The sequence below is a fragment of the Gopherus evgoodei genome, chromosome 2, assembly GCF_007399415.2.
Source record: "Gopherus evgoodei ecotype Sinaloan lineage chromosome 2, rGopEvg1_v1.p, whole genome shotgun sequence".
In the NCBI taxonomy this organism is placed as follows: Eukaryota; Metazoa; Chordata; order Testudines; family Testudinidae; genus Gopherus; species Gopherus evgoodei.
Window position 1 is genome coordinate 221158243 of NC_044323.1, and position 21180 is coordinate 221179422.

Consider the following 21180-nt stretch of genomic DNA (forward strand, 5'->3'; position numbering starts at 1 on the left):
CTGCAGCTTCCTGAACAGGCCACTGTTCCGAAAGATGTGTGCATCATACACCTTTCCAGGCCAGCCTGTGTAAATGTCAATGAAACACCCATGGTGATCCACAAGCGTCTGGAGAACCATAGAGAAATACCCCTTCCGATTAATGTACTCGGATGCTAGGTGGGGTGGTGCCAGAATAGGAATATGCATCCCATCTATCGCCCCTCCACAGTTAGGGAAACCCATTTGTGCAAAGCCATCCAGAATGTCCTGCATGTTCCCCAGAGTCACGGTGGTTCTTAGCAGGATGCGATTAATGGCCCTGCACACTTGCATCAACATGATTCCAACAGTCGACTTTCCCACTCCAAACTGGTTCGCGACCGATCAGTAGCTGTCTGGAGTTGCCAGCTTCCAGATTGCAATAGCCACCCGCTTCTCTACTGACAGGGCAGCTCTCAATCTTGTGTCCTTGCGCCACAGGGTGGGGGCGAGCTCCTCACACAGTCTCATGAAAGTTGCTTTTCTCATCCAAAAGTTCTGCAGCCACTGCTCATCATCCTAGACTTCCATGACGATGTGATCCCACCACTCAGTGCTGTTTCCAGAGCCCAAAAGCGCCGTTCCACGGTGCTGAGCATTTCCGTTAATGCCAAAAGCACTTTAGTGTCATATGCGTCAAGTGAATCGATATCAGCGTCGGACTCCTCACTGTCACTTTGGAGCTGAAGGAATAGCTCAACTGCCAAACATGATGTGCTGGCAACACTCATCAGCAAAGTCCTCAGCAGCTCGGGCTCCGTTTCCCACAGAAATCGCGTTGCACAGAAACCGTTGGGAGACTCACAATAGCGCCAAACGTGGACGGAAAAACAGTGACTGCTGGGATGTGAAGCGATGCATCACGGAGCGTTGGGACAGGAAGCGAAATGACCCGCACCCTTCCGTCCCCTTCCCACAACCCACGGTGCCAAAATGGGACGAGGTGCTCTGTGGGACAACTGCCCACAATGCACCACTCCCAACAGCGCTGCAAATGCTGCGAATGTGGCCACACTGCAGCACTGGTAGCTGTCAGTGTGGCCACACTGCAGTGCTTTCCCTACACAGCTGTATGAAGACAGCTGTAACTCCCAGCGCTGCACAACTGCAAATGTAGCCAAGCCCTTAGTTTATTTTATAGAACTTTTGCTTTGTTCAGCTTTTGAATCTATGGTTTAATGATGGTTGGTCTGTTTCCATTTAAACGAGAAAAGGAATGACCATTTTCCTAATCTTTGCAAGTGACAACTGCTTCTTCAACCCGACCTTTTGAGAAATTGACAGACATTGGTGCTGATGGTGGGAAAGTCCAGTAAATGCCTTTCCCATCACTTCCCTTCCGTTTTCAAGTAACTTTGAGTGACAAAAATTCTCATTTTCAGGAAAGAATTGCAGGGAGGAAAAGGAGTTTTTATGGCAGAAAAGAAAAAGGATTTACTGTGGCAGTGGGGCCTATTCCTTCCTAAGCCACAGAGGGCCAGGGTGATGCAAGAGTAAGAAAAAAAAAAAGAACATTTCAGTGCATTAATAACTTAATGGTGCTCTTATTAACTCAGTAATAACCAGAGCCTCAGCTGACAAATGCCTTCTGCAGACTGAGTGTATGCATTGTGCTCCTGTGATCATAACTCTAAATCCAGTAAAATACCCTTTAGTCCATGCCAGGCAAAGTAGGAGAGATACAGGCATTAGGTTGGGAGGAAGTATCTTGGGACCAGGGCCGGCTCAAGCTTTTTTGCTGCCCCAAGCAACGAAGCGGGGCGGGGGAGGACAGAAGATAAAAGCTGATTGTGCCGCTCCATTCTTCGGTGGCGAGTCCTTCACTCCCTCTCTTCCTCTTCAGCGGCAGCTCAAAGAGGAGGAGAGGGACCTGCCGCCAAAGACCCAGATATGTCGCCCCTTTCCACTGGCCGCCCCAAGCACCTGCTTGCTTTGCTGGTACCTGGAGCCGGCCCTGCTTGGGACCTGGGAAGAGAGGAGTGAAGGGGTCGAATCACCATTGGCACCTTCACCTGGCCAGGCATGGTGTAGCAGCTCTCGCTCTCTGCTGGATATCTCCTGCCAATGGCAGCTCTGCCTCTGCAGAGGCCTACCTCTTCCTGTGACCTGGCCCTCTACCAGGTCACTTTGAAGTCTGTTCCCTTCTGGGGTATTCTGTGAACAAAAAGCAAAGAGAATTAATGAAAATAAATGGAATTTGTAAGAGAGAGAGGGGAATGATTTCCTCTCAGGATGCATCAGGAGCTGGCCCTCCCTTCCCTCAGGGAGGGGCCTTCAGTCAGTGGTTGTCTGGGAAGCTCTTGCCTTTCTTGGCCCTTTCCTCAGGCGCTGAAGGTCTGTTCTCTTCCCTGGTCTGCCAAAAAGTGAGCTACTCTGCTCCTTCTCCAGCCGTGCAGGTGTGGTGGGGTGGAGCTGGCTGAGCCAAGAACCACTCCGTAACCCCTTGTTGTCCGGTGTTTGTTGGGGGGGTTGTATACCCCATCACAAGAGATCAAAGATTTTGATAAGTCAGATAAAAATCTTCTGCATTGCCTGCTTGTCGGAACGGGACCTGTGAAACATTTGAATAAATATGAATTGAGTGACTCCGTTCAAAAAGCATTACTTAATATTTACTTTCCATCCGTTATAAAGGTGCTCTTCTTCACTCTAGAGTGTCACAGTTAGCGTGGGCAGGCTGATGTGAATTGCATTTCCCTAGCTTCCTACTGAATATGCACCTCACAACATTGGAAAAAATATGACTCTCCAGAAGCAGGAAAAGAGGAAGCCATACTTATAAAGCTAACTGAAGCAAAGCGGTGCCGCTGAGGTTCTGGGGGATCAAAGGAAATCTGGATTGAGTGCTTGGTCATCATAAAGGTTCTATATGGGCCTGATACAAAACCCACTGAAGTCAAGGGGAGTCGTTCCATTGACTTCAATGGGCTTTGGATCAGGCCCTGTATCCTTTCTTGAAGTGCATGTAGCATTAGAGGGAAGCTGAGCACAGCATACATGTGCACTCTACTGCAATGGATGTGTTAGTACTGATTCCTTTCTACTAAAAAGCTGGAAGTTGTGTGTTTTTTAATAGTATGATACACTGGAATATAATATAAACACCCTGGCACAGCACTTGAGATTGTCATTAGGTCATGGCATGGAAAAAGTTTTATGTACCATTGCATCTGACATTTTGGTTTACCTGCTGGTAAAACACTGAGATAGGATTTTCAGTGTAGGTGCTTTGTCAGATTGATGAGAGGAGCAGCCTGGCCACAAACAGATGTGCTTTAGCTGGAATCTGCAGCTAGTTGCATGTACTATTGTGAAGCTGTTAGCAGGAAGGAGAGAATGAGCAATGTTGTGAGCCTGGTGGCTTGCTTTGGGTTGACTTGATGTGGCTTGGTGACACTGATGATGATGACCTGCTCTAGTGCTCTGATATGTGATAGCCTCCATAAAGTGTGCTCTAAAAGAAGAAAACTCTTAAGCCATTTTATAATATTTTAAAGTTTTTCACAGTTAATGAAACCCACATGAAAATATTTGATATACATTTAAGTTCCATTGACTTCAAATGGGACTACTCACTTAAACTTAAGCATGTGTTTAAGTGCTTTGCTGAATTGGGGCTTTCATGAAATATATATATGTATGTTGGTTTTGGAAGTAATTTTAATGATATTTATTTAAAAGTTGTTTTTTTCCCTAAGACCACAATCAAGAATCTGTGGAGTAAGATTTCTCTCTCAACTATCAACAGTATGTGTTTAATTTACATTTAGTTAGACCTAGTGTATGTTAAGTAAATTTGAATTGCTTATTAAGCCCCTGTTTCAGTCACTTCCCATCACTGATTAAATGTAATCTCTCCCTCTCCAAATTAATTTAGTAGAGCTCATAATTTCAGATAGAATGCAAAAAAAAGGATTAGAACTTTAGAGTGAGCAAATCCATTTCATGTTCAAAAGTCTTAAAGACACCAATTATTTTAAAACTTTTTATTTTATTTTACTTGCAGGTAGCAGACTTTTATTGACAGGTGATACTTGAGGTAATCTGCCTCCCTTCAAATTTGTGATGTATCTAAGATTATACTTCCTGGGCACACTAGAATTCTAAATAAACTATATGATAGAAAAGAATATGTCATTTCTCTGTGTAAATAAATCTTTATTTATTTTGAGTATCAATGAGAGTTGTTTCGGTCCATCTCTTTCACACTTATTTCATATGTTGGGGTGTTTTCTCAAGGTATTTTTTAAATACCAAACAGAAAATAACCAGTACACTAGAACATTAAATTAAAAATATCCCTCTACTCCAATATAACGTGGTCCTCGGGAGCCAAAAAATCTCACTGCCTAATAGGTGAAACCGCATTATATCGGGTTTGGTCCGGTACAGTGTACTGGCAAGAGCCAGTATGCCGTGCCGGACTGGACCAGCTTCCCTGGCGGCGATTTAAAGGGCTCGGTGCTCCAGCCGCTGCAGGGAGCCCCAGGCCCTTTAAATCACCACCGGAGTTCTGGCAGTGGGGCTCGGGTGGGGATTTTAAGGGCCTCGGGCTCCCCGCAGCAGCTGGAGCCTCTGGCCCTTTAAATAACCCTGCTGGATCTTGGCTGCCAGAGCCCCGGCGGGTATTTAAAGGGTCTGGTGCTCCAGCTGTTGTGGGGAGCCCTGGTCCCTTCAAATCACCACCGGAGCTCTGGCAGCTGGGCTCGGGTGGTGCTTTAAAGGGCCTGGGGATCCCCACTGCTTTACCGCGTTATATCCAAATTCATGTTATATCGGGTCGTGTTCTATTGGGGTAGAGGTGTATGAGGATTTCCAACTCATTGAGACCAAAGACAGCTGAAGACTGGAAGGAAGATCATAACCAGCAGAATTGGTTTGTGTATTTATAGTGTGAAGCATTACAATTGTCCTCTAAATTATTCAGAAATTAAGCTGTTGACTGAATTACAAGGTGATGGAAATATGTTTTTATTTAATTTCTTTCGGTGTGTAGATTTTTTTATCACAAAATGTTGAGAGAACTAAAAAGTGACCTGAAAAGAGTGAAAATAGAGGGATGAGATATAAACCAACTGGGCATCCATATTCTTCTTGGTATGTGGGGAAATATAATACCCTTTTCAAATTGATTCAGCATTCCCCCCTCCCCACACACACACAGCTAAATATGTTCTAATAGCTAATGTTTTGTGTGAGCTATTAGTAAATGCAACTGTCACATTTTTCCCTAGATGTTCACTGTAGATGAATGTACCAGTGTCTGAGTTTTAGTGCAAAATTCTCTGCAGGCATAAATGGATGTTACACTGGCTTCCATGGAACCATGCCAGTTTAGACCGGCAGAGAATTTTGATCTAAATTCTATCATCTTCTATAGTACACAGGGTTACCTGAATATAAAAAGTGCTAAATAAAATTAAATGTGCTTCTGTAATAGGGCACATTATTTGGTGTTTCAGAGTTACTCCGTCTTTGAATCCAAAATACTCATGCTAGACTAGTGTCTTTTTGCCTAATATCTGATTTGGGTTTCTTTTTCCTGTTTGGTGAATCCTTTTGTTCAAATTGCTCATCACCACAAATACCTAATCACCAGTAGCTTTGTTAGATGATTTGAAAACAGAACTCCAAGCCGAAATGGAGTAGACGGTGGCAAGCTGTGGTTATTGCTGCTGATTTGGCTATAAATTGTGCTCACTGCTAGTTTACGCTAATACATCCCATTATTCTGTTTCCCCATTTTCCTGTCCCAACTTCCCACTTATTTGCTTCATCACCTGTTATTTATTGAGATTTAGATTAAGCTGTTTGAGGCATGGACTGTCATTTACTATGTGTTTGTACTGTACATGGCCTACCGCAGTATACATTATTTATACAAGCATTATTTTTATTAATAAACAATACAGGCACTTATCAATCAGATTAAATATCTTACCCCTTGCCAACTTTGAAGTTCTGGTCACATATTTCAGATTTATGTGGCATCATTGTTACCATTTGAGATAATATGGACTGGAACATAAGTTCTTTATTAGTACACAATTGGAAACCTGGGGTCCCATGTTACTAATCCTCACTCGGACAAGTAGTCTCATTAACTTCATTGGGGGTACCTGCATGGATCAAGATTAGCAGAATCACTTCCCAGACTGTGCCATGACAAGTCTGGGCTCTGTGAGGTAACATGCATTGTATTATTTGAATTGTATTTTATGGTGTGTTTACTCTTGATCCTCTAGTATCCATGAGAGTACATTAGTTACTTGAATTGAAACAATATGAAGATAAATAGTGCTTGGACTAGTTGGGGAGGAAATGAACAGCAGCAAGTAGTTGATTGTCTGGTTAATCCCACCTCTATCAGAATGAATTAATAGTTTATTGAGTTTTGTTTACACTAGCCATTAATTATCTTTAAAAGAACCAACTGGAATATGGAGCTCTCCAGGATGGGATTTATAAATGTCTTAGTCTGTGAGAGTTAAATTAACAAAATAGTATTTGTCTCAGAAGTTCTAATAGTGACATTTCACTTTTCATTGACTCAAAAAATGACATAGCAAAGATATAATGGTAACATATAGTTTGGCCATTGATGGCAAATTGACATTTTTTTTCCTATTTGGGCAAATGAGGGATGATTTGGTTTAGATGAATATCCATGCTCTTCACTGCTTATGAGGCCTTTTTGAAAGGTCTCTGGAAAATGCATGGTACATATGCTTTGTGTTGCACTGTACTGCACAGGGATGTTTGATATCTAGTTTGCTCCTGAGTGCCCACTGATCTTTCTGTAATACAAAAAATATTGATGGTTTTTAGGGCTATCAAATAATTAAAAACTTACAATTAATTACAAGGTTTAAAAAATAGTCATGATTAGCTGCAGTTTTAATCTCACTCTTAAACAATAAGAGAACACCAATTTAAATGTATTATAAATATCTTGGATGTTTTTCTACATTTTCAAATATATTGATTTAAATTGCAACACAGAATACAAAGTGTACAGTGCTCACTTTATCATTTTTATTACAAATATTTGCACAGTAAAAAAGATAAAAGAAATAGTATTTTTCAGTTCACCTCATACAAGTACTGTAATGCAATCTCTTTATTGTGAAAATGCAACTTACAAATGTAGACTTTTTTTTACATAACAGCACTCAAAAACAAAACAATGTAAAACTTTAGAGCCTACAAGTCTAAGCATGAAGGGGCATATGAATGTTTAGCATATCTGTCACGTAAAAACCTCACAAAGCCATCTACAAAAGTGCCATGTGAATGCCTGTTCACACTTTCAGGTGACGTAAACAAGAAGCGAGCAGCATTATGTCCCATAAATGTAAACAAACTTGGTTGTCTTAGCGATTGGCTGAACAAGAAGTAGGACTGAGTATATACCCATGCCCTTTGAGAAGTTTTGGGCCCTAGTAAATCATGTTCACTGGGGACCTACCCTTTCCCATTTCATCTTACTTACACAAACATTACTGACATTTGGGGTGGAGGGGCTGAGCTTGGGGCCGCAGTATTGGTACAGTTGTCCCCACTTTCCCTTCTTCTCATCAGCCCTGTATATACCAGCTAACTTTGACCGCTAGAGTGCACTAACTGAAGCTCAATTGCAGTATAAGATCCATGCGGATTGGTCTGGTTGAATTGCTGGGAGGGTTGCCTTCTGGCCCATCCAGTTGGTCTGGGGTCTGGACCATCCTGAAAGCCAGACCTCTTGTTTATGTTTGTCTAGAACTGCTGCTGGAACTGCATATTTAACTTTGTTGCCTTCTGTCTCCACTTATTAAGGCCACCTTATTTGTGTATTCTAAGCCCACCTGTCCCATCTTTTGGCAGCTTGCTTTCTATTCCCTGTCTGGCCCCCCTCCATTACTGGGTCAGAATAAAAACATGCTTGTGGATAGTTCCATCTCCTTGACCCGCAGCTGGCCTAGCATCTGGTTCTGCCTTTCTTTCCCCAGCCTGACTCTGACATCTGGATTTAAGTACTAGTCATGTCATCAAACTTGTATTTAGATTTACTACTTCCACAGAGACAAACTGCATGTTGGGGTGGCTGAAGAGATGGAAGCTTCTTTTAAAAAGTTGGCTTTACTTTGGTGGCTAGTTGCAGCCGAAAGGAGTTAAGCTAGTTGGAAGGTCCAGATAAAAGGGACTTGGGATCCACTCCAACACTTCTACTGGAGTGACATTCTCCTCTTCCAGGTAGAGGATAGGAGAATAGGATAGGTGGTAAGAGCATCAGAAGGAATGAACTTCCAGCTGTGTGTTCTTTCTACCTAGCCTAGTGTAGGAGGATGCTCAATCTAACCTGCTGAAAAGGTCACTTATAGGCATTTCCTTGTGTTACAAAGACCTAAGATACCAACTGGGTCTGACCATAGAACTACATCATGCAACCTTTCCCAGTGTTTTGCTAACATATGGCAAGTGGAGCAGGATAAGTGTCTTTGTCTAGTACATACAAGGAAGTTATGCTGTTACTGAGACCTGGTCTAAACTGGGATGCAGGGGGGAGGAATCGATCTCAGTTACGCAACTTCAGCTACATGAATAACGTAACTGAAGTCTACATACTTAGATCTACTTACCACGGTGTCTTCACTGTGCTTAGTCGATGGCTGATGCTCCCCCGTCGACTCCATCTGCGCCTCTAGCCCTGGTGGAGTACTGGAGTTGACAGGAGAGTGCTCAGCAGTTGATTTATCACCTCTAGACTGGACGTGATAAGTCGACCTCCGATGGATCGATCGCTGCCCATCCCAGTCGGTAATGTAGACAAGCCGTAAGCTTGCATTCTGTACCCTCCTTCCATTGGCATTACAGCACATGCAACTGGGAGCAGAGCACCACAGATGTTATTGTAAAAGGTAGAAATAAGAAATCCCGTCATATAAAAAAATAATTGCAGACCATTTAAAGAGGATTAGGGTGATGTATTAATCCATAATAATATGCATTTCTTCCAAGGTGCAGATGTACCTTAATATGTTGTAAGATATAAGGACAATGCAACATTTATCAATGTAATAAAAAAACTGTACTGTAACCTTGTATCTTTACTGTATGCATCTTATGAAATTATAACTATTCAGCTGAGAAACAAATACTACTAAGGATAAGAACAGCTGGAATGGTACTTTGGATTTGGATTTGGATTAATCCAGAGTTTTGAACTAGAGCAATTTTTGAAAACATGTTGAATGATCCTTCACCACTGGAAATTTTGACTTGCAGTGACCTGATAGTCACTATAGTAACATCAAGATATACACAAGGTTTTCCCTCTGACACTAAATTTTGGATTTTTTTTTTTCATTTAAGCTACCTTGGTGAAAAGACAGATTGATGAAGTTTAGATTGGGCAGGTAATCTAAAGAGAAGGGAAGATTTTACAAAACACTTGGCAAATGTATTTAAGAGAATGAAATATGATTTGAAGATCACTACTGTACCTTTTCTTTTTAAAACTATAATTTAATCTGTCCAAATGCAATTATACTTTATTCTGTTTTTGTAAAGCACCTTGACTCTGGTACAAGTTACTGAACAGGATTTTCAAGTGCCTAAATTTGAAAATCAATGGGAGATAAGTACTTAACTTTCTTAGGAACCTTTGAAAATCCCACCAGCTCTGTAAATTAATAAGAGTAATTTTCAAGCTGCTACATATAAAGTTATGATTCACAAAAACAGTTAAGCAAGTGCTTAAATTTAAGCATGTGCTTAATTTCTGTTGACTCAATGGGACTTAAATTCACACTTAAGTGTTTTCCTAAATGGGAAAATACTTTTTTCCTGAATTGAAGCCAACCTCACAACTTCTGATGACATCATAAATAGAATATTAGTTTAGCTGAGATTATTTTATTAGAAGATATGGTGTTTTCATTGCTATTTTCTCCTGATTGGTTTAAATAACAAAGATGGAAAAAAACATTTGTTATTTATACATAAAATATCACCTGAACTATGTGTACTATGCCAAAGTACTAGCGCATAAGTCGATTTTGGTTTTTTCAATATGTGAGTATCTGATGACTGTTCTTAAATTGTACGTAGTACATCTGGTGGACATTTGGAACGTTATAGAAGCATTGCGAGAAAATGCATTAAACAACTTGGACCCAAACATAGAATTGAATGTGGCTCGTCTGGAAGCTGTGCTTTCAACTATTTTTTACCAGCTCAACAAACGGATGCCAACTACTCACCAGATCAACGTAGAGCAATCCATCAGCTTATTGCTCAACTTCCTGCTAGCAGCCTTCGATCCGTAAGTTTACCTCTACTATCCATATATGTTCCTCTTTTTCCTGATCAGTAGGAAGATTTTGTCTGTTTGTTGTGTCACTTTGAAAAACAGATGATAAATTGACATTTCTATCCAAAATAATGAATGTTTAAATAGAGCTAATGTTGCAAGGAGAACTGACGTAAAAGAGCTAGGTTCTGGTCTCATTTATACTCAATTATATGCAGAGTAATTCTGGTGTATTCCACAGAGTTACTCCAGATTTACTCAGGTTTAAATGGGAATAGAATTACTCACAGAGCAGAGTGACTCCACTCTTATTTTGCATTGTTATGCATTGAAATATCAGAGATTGAAACCACTGTCTGTGGTAGTGACATAAATTAGTGGCTCATTATTTATTTTTGCTGCAAGTTCTTGCAGCTGCAAGCAATTTTTCTGGTTCCTGGTAATGCAGCCTATTATAAGACCATGGCAGAAATAAGATAAGGATCAGGAGATGGAATAAAATTAACGTTGTCCGTTACTGCCTAGACCATGTGTCAGAATACTTGTGTACAACAGAGGTGAGCTCCAGATGGAGACAGGTTCCTAGCTTAACATTATAGATTAATATACAGTGTATAGATACATATTATGGTTATTGAATGCGGAGACATGAATGTGTCTGCCATTCTTAAAAGCATCTGAATAGCCTGAATTCTCAAAATAGAACAGCTTTTTAGTTTGACACGTGCAAATTGCCTATTACCTCTTTACCATTTATATTTTGAAAATGCACCAGCTGAAAACATTGTCTGAGAAGCATTAAAATAAGTATCTTCCCCCCTCCTCCCTTACTCACACTTGATGGACTTCTTGTTTGGTATTGTGCACCTTTCAGAGCCAGATCAACTGGTATGGCTTAGTCACCATGGTAACAACTGGGGGGGAAAGACAGTCGTTCCACATGACAAAGCTGCAGAGGCTCTGTATTGTGCATCCCCTCCTTCCCTCTCCGAGGAAAAAAGTCAATAGGTTGTGAAACTGTAGCCTTCAGGATTTTTTTTTTTTTAAAGGCAGTAAAACACGTGATGGGTATTTTAATTCACGAAAAACCTTGAATTCGTGACTTGGCAAGAACAGGAAGGAAGGAAAATGAAAGCGCTTGGATGTGTGCACTGGAGGGTGCTGCATGTAAACTGCACCCCAGCTGTAAAAAAGAGAGAAAGATTGATGGTGAGAACAATGATAATGTGTTTGTTTTGGAGCTCATCAGATCCAGGGTAAAGGTACCGGCCATATGTCAGGATTCCTTACAAGAGAAATGGAGGGAAGGCTTTTACTCCTCAGTTCTTAAATGGTGAAATTGAATCTATTTTAAAGGCAGAGTTTCTGCATTCCCTGTAAACATCAGACGTTCATATGCTCTGACCCACCTCTAGGGAGTACCTTGCGGGGTTACTAACTCAGGCCTCAGACCAGCTCCACAGCCTCTGTTCCTGCCTCTGAGCTGGAATGCCCTAGGTGGGACCTATCGGTATGTCATCCCCCCTACATTTCTCAAGAGAATCTCCCATGGATCCACATAACAGCAGAGCCATCATACTCCTGTCCCAAGTATACAGTGTATAGAATGGGGCGTGGCTCAGAGGCAGGGGATTCACATCTCTGCTCATGCTTCTTCTGCCTATTTCGAAGACATGATTCTGCTGTGGTGAAGGCCCTGTGTGCTGGTACAAGAGAGGGCAGGGTTTTCCCCATAAATGCTAGAGCACAGAAACAAACAGTGCAATATGTTTGGGAAAAAACAGGCATTGTACTGCTTTTATATATACTGTAAAACCCAGTAGAAGGCAGTAAGGCTGAGTAAAACCTTGAATATGTCTCATCCCCAGATTAGAGTACTTGGCCTGGATTCGTATTCACACTGAGATCCCTGCACTCAGTTCTGGCAGTGTAAAGGAGACTTAAAGTAGATGTCAATCACATTGAAATCATAAATTTAACCCCTAGTAATCCTGTTCTCATTAACTAAGGATTACTGGCCTGTCTCTCCCCCCTGTTTTTAGAGGGGAGATTTGCAATTTCTGGTCCTCAGTCTCCAATTAATTTGGGAGATTGACTCTTTTTTAAATTAAGATTTACATTAATGTATAACAGACTCAGACATTCAATTTTGTGTATCCTTGGGGGTGCCCTAATAAACTGAATCCCAATTTTTCCAAGATTTTGAGTGTTTCCTGAGATCTTCAGTTTGGAAAGCAGAAAAATAAGAGGAACTACAATAATAAAGATATATAAATCATAATACAATAACAAGAGGGAACTCTGACATTTAAAAGTCAAAATTAAAAGGACATTTGAATCTATTCAATGTATAGTTAGTGTGTGAAACTCACTGTCAGGTGATAGAAGAGCTTAGTATGTTTCAAAACAGCATGAGGTCAGATTTCCAAATACTGGGCAAATGCATGCCTTATTTGTTCATGTAATTAAGGAGATTGCACATGGAAATTGGGCAATTGCATCTGCTTCAAGGCATAAGATGATCAGTTGGGATCAGGAAGAAATGTCTGCACTTCTACCACTCTATGGTACATTTATTACAACAGGATGGCTAGTTCAAACCTCTCAACCATTTAGCGTAGGCCATTGTCAGAAACATGATATCAGACTACATGGAGTGCTGATCTAATCCACTATAATAGTTCTTGAAAAGGTCTCGACTGATAGTGTGAAATACGTTACAAACTATTCTCTTGTTGCACTTACCATGGATGCTGTCTTCATTGACCTGGAGTCTGCAGCTTGTTGTTATGCTCTTTGGGATACCTGTATTAGGAAGCAAGCTTCTGTCTCCAGGCTACGAAAGATACAAGACATAATTGGAGGTGCTTCGTTTCACCCCTCTCTTTAAACAAATGTCTTTTCTAGAATTAAAGTCAGTCTGTGGAGAAGCTCAATACCGGTCCTGAAAGCAGCTTCTCATTTGCCCTTCCATTCAAAGTCGCAAAATGTTAAATTCTCTGCTCTCTCCAGCTTTGTTAATCAATGCAAGTTATACAGTCCTGCTAACCATTAAAAAAGAAGAAAGACCTGGAAAAAGTGCAGTTCAGAGATTTGGTCATTATACGTGTTGCTCAGTTGAATGAAAGAGCTCAGCTTGATTCCAGTTAATTTCCTTACTGAAATATTTCTAAGAAAGGAAACTCTTAATTATACGCTGTGACAATTCAGAGTTCACTGTCATGATTAAGGTGTTAAGAACCCCCATAATTATTTGAAGAAGTTCTGTTCCCCTTGGAAGTGATAGTATAGTTTAAAAGCCTGTGTTTCATGTCTAGTCAACTATGAAATCAGAGCTTTTGTGCCCCTCTAATGCGATAAATTTGTTGTATTTCAAAACATTCAGAAGATACTAATCTATTTTCTTTTGGTCTCTACATTAGACTTTTATTTTCTTTATGGCAATTTCAGCATAAATAATACTGGATAGCTTAACAGATGTCAATGCAGCTCATTTGGCACCACTCTCGTACTTGGGCCAGCAGGCTGCAGGCTCAGGTCTTGGACTGGAACCTGGCCTCATACCCATTTTTGGCACTAGAGTGCTGTACATAGGGGTATTGCACTGTACCCCTATGCATTAAAAAGAGGACCTTCTGCTCCACTCGGACAATTTAAAAGCAAGTGGCAATTTTTGCAACGCTAGGGGATACCCCTAGTTCCAGCATTCCCGTATCTCAATACTCTGTTGTACTTTGCTTAACACGTACAGGCTGCTATGTCTGTACAGTCACTTTTGCCTCAGTACTATTCTATGAAGGGTTTGGGGGGACCAATCATAGGTCAGAAGGGACCAATCTGATCATCTAGTCTGACCTCCTGCACAAGGCAGGCCACAGAACCCCACCCATTCAATTTTATAACAACCCCTATCCCAGGATCAAGTTATTGAAATCTTCAAAATTGGTTTGAAGACCTCAAGCTGCAGAGAAACCACCAGCAAGCGACCCGTGCCCCATGCTGCAGGGGAAGGCGAAAAACCTCCAGGGCCCCTGCCAATCCGCCCTGGAGGAAAATTCCTTCCCGACCCCAAATATGGCGATCAGCTAAACCCTGAGCATGTGTGCAAGAGTCACCAGCCAGCACCCAAGAAGGAATTCTCTGCAGTAACTCAGTTCCCATGCCATCCAACATCTCCCCGCAGACCATTGAGCAGACCTATCTGGTGGTAATCCAAGATCAATTGCCCAAATTAACAATCCTATCATAACATCCCCTCCATATACTTATCAAGCTTTGTCTTAAAGCCAGGAATGTCTTTTGCCCCCACTACTTCCCTCGGAAGGCTGTTCCAGAACTTCACTCCCCTAACGGTTAGAAACCTTCGTCTAATTTCAAGTCTAAACTTCCTAATATCCAGTTTATACCCATTCGTCCTCGTGCCTACATTAGTACTAAACTTAAATAATTCCTCTCCCTCCCTAACGTTAATCCCCCTGATATATTTATATAGAGCAAGCATATCCCCCCGCAGCCTTCTTTTGGCCTGGGACTGGAGGTGCTGTGGCGGTTTCAGTGGTTAGCATGGTATCCGGGTCCACTACCTCTGTCTGGGTCTCTGGTAACACAGACGGGGAATCTGTGGATGGCTCAGGAACAGGAATGGGTCTGGAAGCTTGCCTGGTTTGGCTACGTGTAACCAAGCTCTTTGAGTCTCCTTTCATAAGGCAGTTTTTCCATTCCTCGGATCATCCTTGTAGCCCGTCTCTGAACCTGTTCCAGTTTGAATTCATCCTTCTTGAACATGGGACACCAGAACTGCACAAAGTATTCCAGATGGGGTCTCACCAACGCCTTGTATAACGGTACTAACACCTCCTTATCCTTGCAGAAAATGCCCCGCCTGATGCACCCCAAAATCGCATTTGCTTTTTTAACAGCCGTATCACATTGGCGACTCATAGTCATCCTGCTATCAACCAGTACCCCAAGGTCCTTCTCCTCCTCCGTCGCTTCCAACTGATGCGCCCCCAACGTATATCCAAAATTCTTATTATTAATTCCTAAATGCATAACCTTGCACTTTTCACTATTGTATTTCATCCTATTTCTATTACTCCAGTTTACAAGGTGGTTCAGATCTTCCTGAATAGTATCCCTGTCCTTCTCTGTGTTAGCAATACCCCCCAGCTTCGTGTCATCCGCAAACTTTATTAGCACATTCCCGCTCTTTGTGCCAAGGTCAGTAATAAAAAGGTTAAATAAGATCGGTCCCAAAACCGATCCTTGAGGGACTCCACTAGTGACCTCCTTCCAGCCTGACAATTCACCTTTCAATACGACCCTCTGGAGTCTCCCCTTTAACCAGTTCCTTATCCAACTTACAACTTTCATATTCATTCCCATCTTCTCCAATTTGACTAACAGTTCCCCGTGCGGAACCGTGTCGAACGCCTTACTGAAATCTAGGTAAATTATATCTACCGCATTTCCTTTATCTAAGTAATCTGTCATCTTCTCAAAGAAGGAGATCAGATTGGTTTGGCACGATCTACCTTTAGTAAATCCGTGTTGCAATTCGTCCCAATTACCATTGACCTCTATGTCCTTGACTATTTTCTCCCTTAAAATTTTTTCCAAGACCTTGCATACTACAGACGTCAAGCTAACAGGCCTATAATTACCTGGATCACTTTTATTCCCTTTCTTAAAAATAGGAACTACATTAGCAATCCTCCAATCATACGGCACAACCCCCGAGTTTACCGATTGCTTAAAAATTTTCGCTAATGGGCTCGCAATTTCACGCGCCAGTTCCTTTAATATCCTCGGATGGAGATTGTCTGGGCCCTCCGACTTCGTCCCATCGAGCTGTTCAAGTACTGCCTCTACCTCAGTTGCGGTAATATCCACTTCCATATCCACATTCCCGTTTATCATCCCTCCATCATCGCAAGGTTCCTCATTAGTCTTATTAAAAACTGAAACAAAGTACTTGTTTAGATGTTGGGCCATGCCTAGGTTATCCTTAATCTCCATTCCATCCTCAGTGTATAGCGGCCCCACTTCTTCTTTCTTTGTTTTCTTCTTATTTATGTGGCTGTAGAACCTTTTACTATTGGTTTTGATTCCCTTTGCAAGGTCCAGTTCAATGCGGCTTTTAGCCTTCCTCACTTTATCCCTACATGTTCTGACCTCACCAAGGTAGCTTTCCTTACTGATCCTGCCTTTCTTCCACTCCCTGTAAGCTTTCTGCTTTTGTCTAATCCCCTCTCTGAGTTGTTTGCTCATCCAGTTTGGCCTACAACTCCTGCCCATGGGTTTTTTTCCCCTTTCTCGGGATGCAGGCTTCCGACAGTCTCCGCAGCTGTGACTTAAAGTAATTCCAGGCCTCCTCCGCATTCAAATCCACTAATTCCTCCGTCCAATCCACTTCCCTAACTAATTTCCTTAACTCTTTAAAATTAGCCCTCGAGAAGTCAAAAACCCTAATCCCAGATCTACATTTGTTTATCCTTCCATCTAGTTTGAACTGAATCAGCTCATGATCACTCGAACCAAGGTTGTCCCCTACCACAATTTCTTCTACGAGGTCCTCACTGCTCACCAACACCAAATCTAAAATGGCATCTCCTCTCGTAGGTACTTCAACTACTTGATGAAGAAATCCATCCGCTATCACATCCAGAAAAATCTGACCCCTATTATTCTTGCAAGTACTCGTCCTCCAGTCTATATCTGGGAAGTTGAAGTCCCCCATAATCACACATTTCCCCTTTGTGTATACTTCATTAAAGACATTAAAGAGGTCTCTATCCATATCCCAATCAGATCCCGGCGGTCTGTAGCACACGCCAAGCACTATCTCAGGGGAAGCTCTAGTTGCTTTTTTACCCAATGTGATTTTCGCCCAGACAGACTCTGTCTTATCCATTCCATCGCTTCTTATTTTGCTACAGTTAATGTCATCATTGATGTACAAGACTACTCCACCACCTTTGCCTTTCTTCCTGTCTTTTCTAAACAGCACATAGCCTTCAATACCCGTGCTCCAGTCATGAGTACTATTCCACCAGGTTTCAGTTATCCCTATAATATCCGGTTTCACTTCCTGCACCAGTAACTCCAGTTCCTCCATCTTGTTACCTAGACTCCTCGCATTAGTGTACAGACCTTTTAATTTTCGGCGTTTGGCATCAGTGACATTCTTTCCCCCGTCGTGCAGAGACCTTTTACCACCAGCATCACCCGTTACTCTGGTTTCTCCACTATTCCTCCTTGGATCAAATCTTGGGACCACAAGGGTATCCCCTCTCACTTTGTTTACTTTCCTCTCCAGGTTACATTCCGGCGTGGAGATCTCCCGAACATCTCCCAACCATCTCCCCCAACTTCCTAGTTTAAAGCTCTCTTGATGAGGTCGGCGAGCCTCCATCCTAGAATTCTATTTCCCTCCTTGCTTAGATGAAGTCCATCCTGAGCGAACAGTCGTCTATCCGTAAACGCTTCCCAGTGACCATACATCCCAAAGCCCTCCTTATAACACCACTCCCTAAGCCATCTGTTGATCTCCATAATCTTGTCACTCCTTCGTCGCCCCGCTCTAGGAACTGGCAGAATCCCACTGAAGATCACCTGAGCCTCGATGTCTTTGAGCCTCTTCCCCAGTCTGGCATAGTCCTCCTTGATACAGTCCAGCGAGTAACTAGCCGTATCATTCGTTCCCACATGAAGGATAATCAACGGATTCTTTCCCACTCCCGCTAAGATCGTATTCAGCCTCAGGTCCACATCCTGTATCTTAGCCCCTGGCAGACAGCACACCCTTCTGTTCTCCCGATCAGGTCCAGTTACAGGCCTATCTACTCTTCTCAGTAAAGAGTCTCCAATCACGTAGACTTGCCTTTTCCTGGCGACAGTGCGATTCTGCGGTCTATCCCCCACAGCAGGTGGTCGCAATTCCTTTCGATTTGTATTCGCCCTTACAGTCCTCCTAGGGCTCACACTTGGTGTCGCCTCCATCGACTCCTCCCCTCCTTCTGCAGGACTAGCTGCTCGCCTCTTCTTCCTCGCCCTTTGTCCTTCAGCAGCCTGCTGTGCTCCATCTTCATTTTCCAACTCAGCAAACCTGTTCCTGAGTTCTATTTCTCCATCGCTGGCCCGTCTTTTCCTCTGCCTGGTTCTCCTAGTCACATGCTTCCACCGTCCACTTTCCTCACCCAGCAGCCCCTCCTCAGAGTCCTTTGGTCCTGCTTCTATCCGCTCGTCTGAGCTTGTCCCCTGCGCCTCATCATGTCTGTGTTCCATCACCTGCTCAAATCCCCTTCTAAACTCAGCCAGAGTTTCCACTTGCATCTCCAGTCCCCTTACCTTTTCCTCCAGCAGCTCTATCAGGCGGCACTTCATGCAGATGAAACTCCTTTCAGGTGCTTCCTCTAGGACCATGTACATGCCGCAGCTACCGCATCCGGTCATCCTCAGTGTGTCTGCACCTGCTACCTCCGCCTCCATCGTAGCGCTCCAACTCTCTGCCTGGCAATCCACGCCTCACACCGCACCGCAGGCCACCAACAAGCGTTGGGCTGCTGGCAGACCCCTGCCTCTTCCCTAGTCTGCCTTGCTGGTTCCTCTGCCTTGGTCTCCCCTGTAACCTCCCCCTGGAAACTCCCACTGAAACTCCCCTGTTAGCCGTTCTGTTCACCGCCTCCTGTGCCGCTGCCTGAGTGCCTGGCTCCTTATATAGGACCCCTAATCAGGTAAGCCCCGCCCCCAACTCAGGGCTCAGCCTCGCTCCCAGCACACAGCCCCTAGCAGCCTGCACACACACTCACTCACACACAAACACCACAAACTACACAAACCTGCTCCTCCAACAGCACTCCCACTGAAACTCCCCTGTTAGCCGCTCTGTTCGCCGCTATGAAAGGTTCTATACAAAATATTTTCTGCTCTCTGTTCTTTCTACTAGTAAAATCATAAGTCTCTTTGTGTTAGTCCACCTGTGAGGTTTTATGAGCACTTCAGTTGAAGCACTCTGAATTCAATGCATACCTGCATGATGCTATCGGCCTGTGGCTGAGGTATTTACTCTTATGTAGCAGCACTTTACTCAAGAGGTCCTAATACTGCTAATAGAGAGAAGCTATATACTACAGAGCAGAGTTGCCTGGAGCATTTCCAGGTCCTGGGGACTTTGGAAAGTCCTGGACCCCATTATCAGGTCCAGTTATCAGTTGTGTGTATGTGTATATATAAATTTTGGTGGGCAAATTGAATTTACACTGCCTCTAATTTATGTATTTATGAATACAAATGACTGATACAAAATAGTGTCAAAATGAATCAAATCAAATTGAGAGATTCAAAGCACATATAATATATTCCTTTTCCACCTCCCCTGCTCTCATAACCATTCAAGTGTGGGAAAAGCCTCTGTCGCTGGGGTGGAAAGCTGAAGGCTAAATGATGTGTCTGCCATTCAAAAAAAAAATCCTGTAAGTAAATTTAACTAAACCTATTGGGGGGGAATAGCTAAATCTAGAGCATTTCCACATGGCTATTTCTTCATGTAGCTTCTTCAGTACCACTTAGAAATTCAATTACTTCCATTTAGCATTAATTTATATTATATTTAACAAGTACATTAAAAGCAGATAGCATCTCCGTGTCAAAGACTGAAAGTAGAAAAATTAACAAAGGACTATAAGATGTCACACAAAAGGAATGGTAACAGAATGGACATAGTGAACTAGATCCTCGGCTGGTATATAATCAATTGAGCTACACTAACTGTGGATCTGACTCACTGTGAGTAAAAAATGACAAGGATGGAACTGTAGGAGATGCAAATTTATTTTAAAGATTTCACAATCTGATTTAATCTTTTGAAATTGAACGAAGAAATAGTACACAGCCAAAATGAAAAAACAATGTGCATAGAAAAACAGCATTAAAGAATATATCCAGGATTGTTGTTATTTCTATCCCTTCTCTTTTAAGTGCAACCAGAGTGCATTCATTTCTTTTTGTGTGCTTCTCTACTTCATATTTTTATCAAAAGAAGTAAAAATTTAAACAGATTTTAAAAACAATGTTGTCATATTTGGAATCTCACATATTAAAATTGTAACACACTGATCTAAAAGTGAGTAAGTTGACAGGGCTGTAAAGATTGTTTAGATAACTCAGTCATAGGAAATGCCAAATAGCCATTCACTTTGTAAACTTAAAGTCCTCATAGGCATGAAGCACATAGCACATTTTAATATGCTAAATTGAGAGTATTTCTATGGGACAACAGGACAGTAGTGTGTTAATAACCAAAATAAAACAAGAGGTTACTCTGTTATGTACATGTATTATGCTGCTTAGATTTGGGGGCTAGCAGAGGGACAACAGTGGAGACTATGTATTCAGAAATCAGGGTAATCTTTTCATTCCGGCAAATATAATTTCTTCCATTTAGCTCATGATTGACAAGCAATAGAGCTGTTCCATAAATGTGGATGGAGAAATAGATTTCATCTTGTCGTCACTTTCTTGGCTATTGCCAAAGCAGTTAGAACAGCCATGTAACTGTTACTATCCAGACTCCAGAATCCTTATACATAGAGTTGGCCTGTGGAGTCTAGATGGACACCCACTGTGTTCTCTAATGGAGCATAGACTGGAGGTCACAGAATGTCTAGTTCCCCACAGTGACACAGAATCTTATGGCCTTGGTCTGCCACCCTCATACTGAGTAGTGCCCTGCTCCGTTATTAGTCCCATTGCTGAAACTCAAAGGAAAAATGGGTTTGTCTTGCTGTAAAATTGAAAAGAAAGGAATTGGCTGACTGTGAAACAATAATTCTCTTTATTAGGATGAGGATATGCTCTCAATGATTTAG

At 42.2% G+C, this 21180-nt stretch overlaps 1 protein-coding gene across 32 annotated transcripts in view; it reads left to right on the top strand.

Annotated features, from left to right (window-relative positions):
* DTNA (dystrobrevin alpha) overlaps nucleotides 1-21180 on the top strand; it is a 324921-nt gene that overhangs the window by 220993 nt on the left and 82748 nt on the right. For all 32 annotated transcript variants that reach the window (XM_030553035.1, XM_030553013.1, XM_030553020.1 and 29 more), the window contains exon 4: nucleotides 10111-10324. In XM_030553035.1, coding sequence (XP_030408895.1) covers nucleotides 10111-10324 — 214 coding nt within the window. The remainder of the gene's footprint in view (nucleotides 1-10110; nucleotides 10325-21180) is intronic.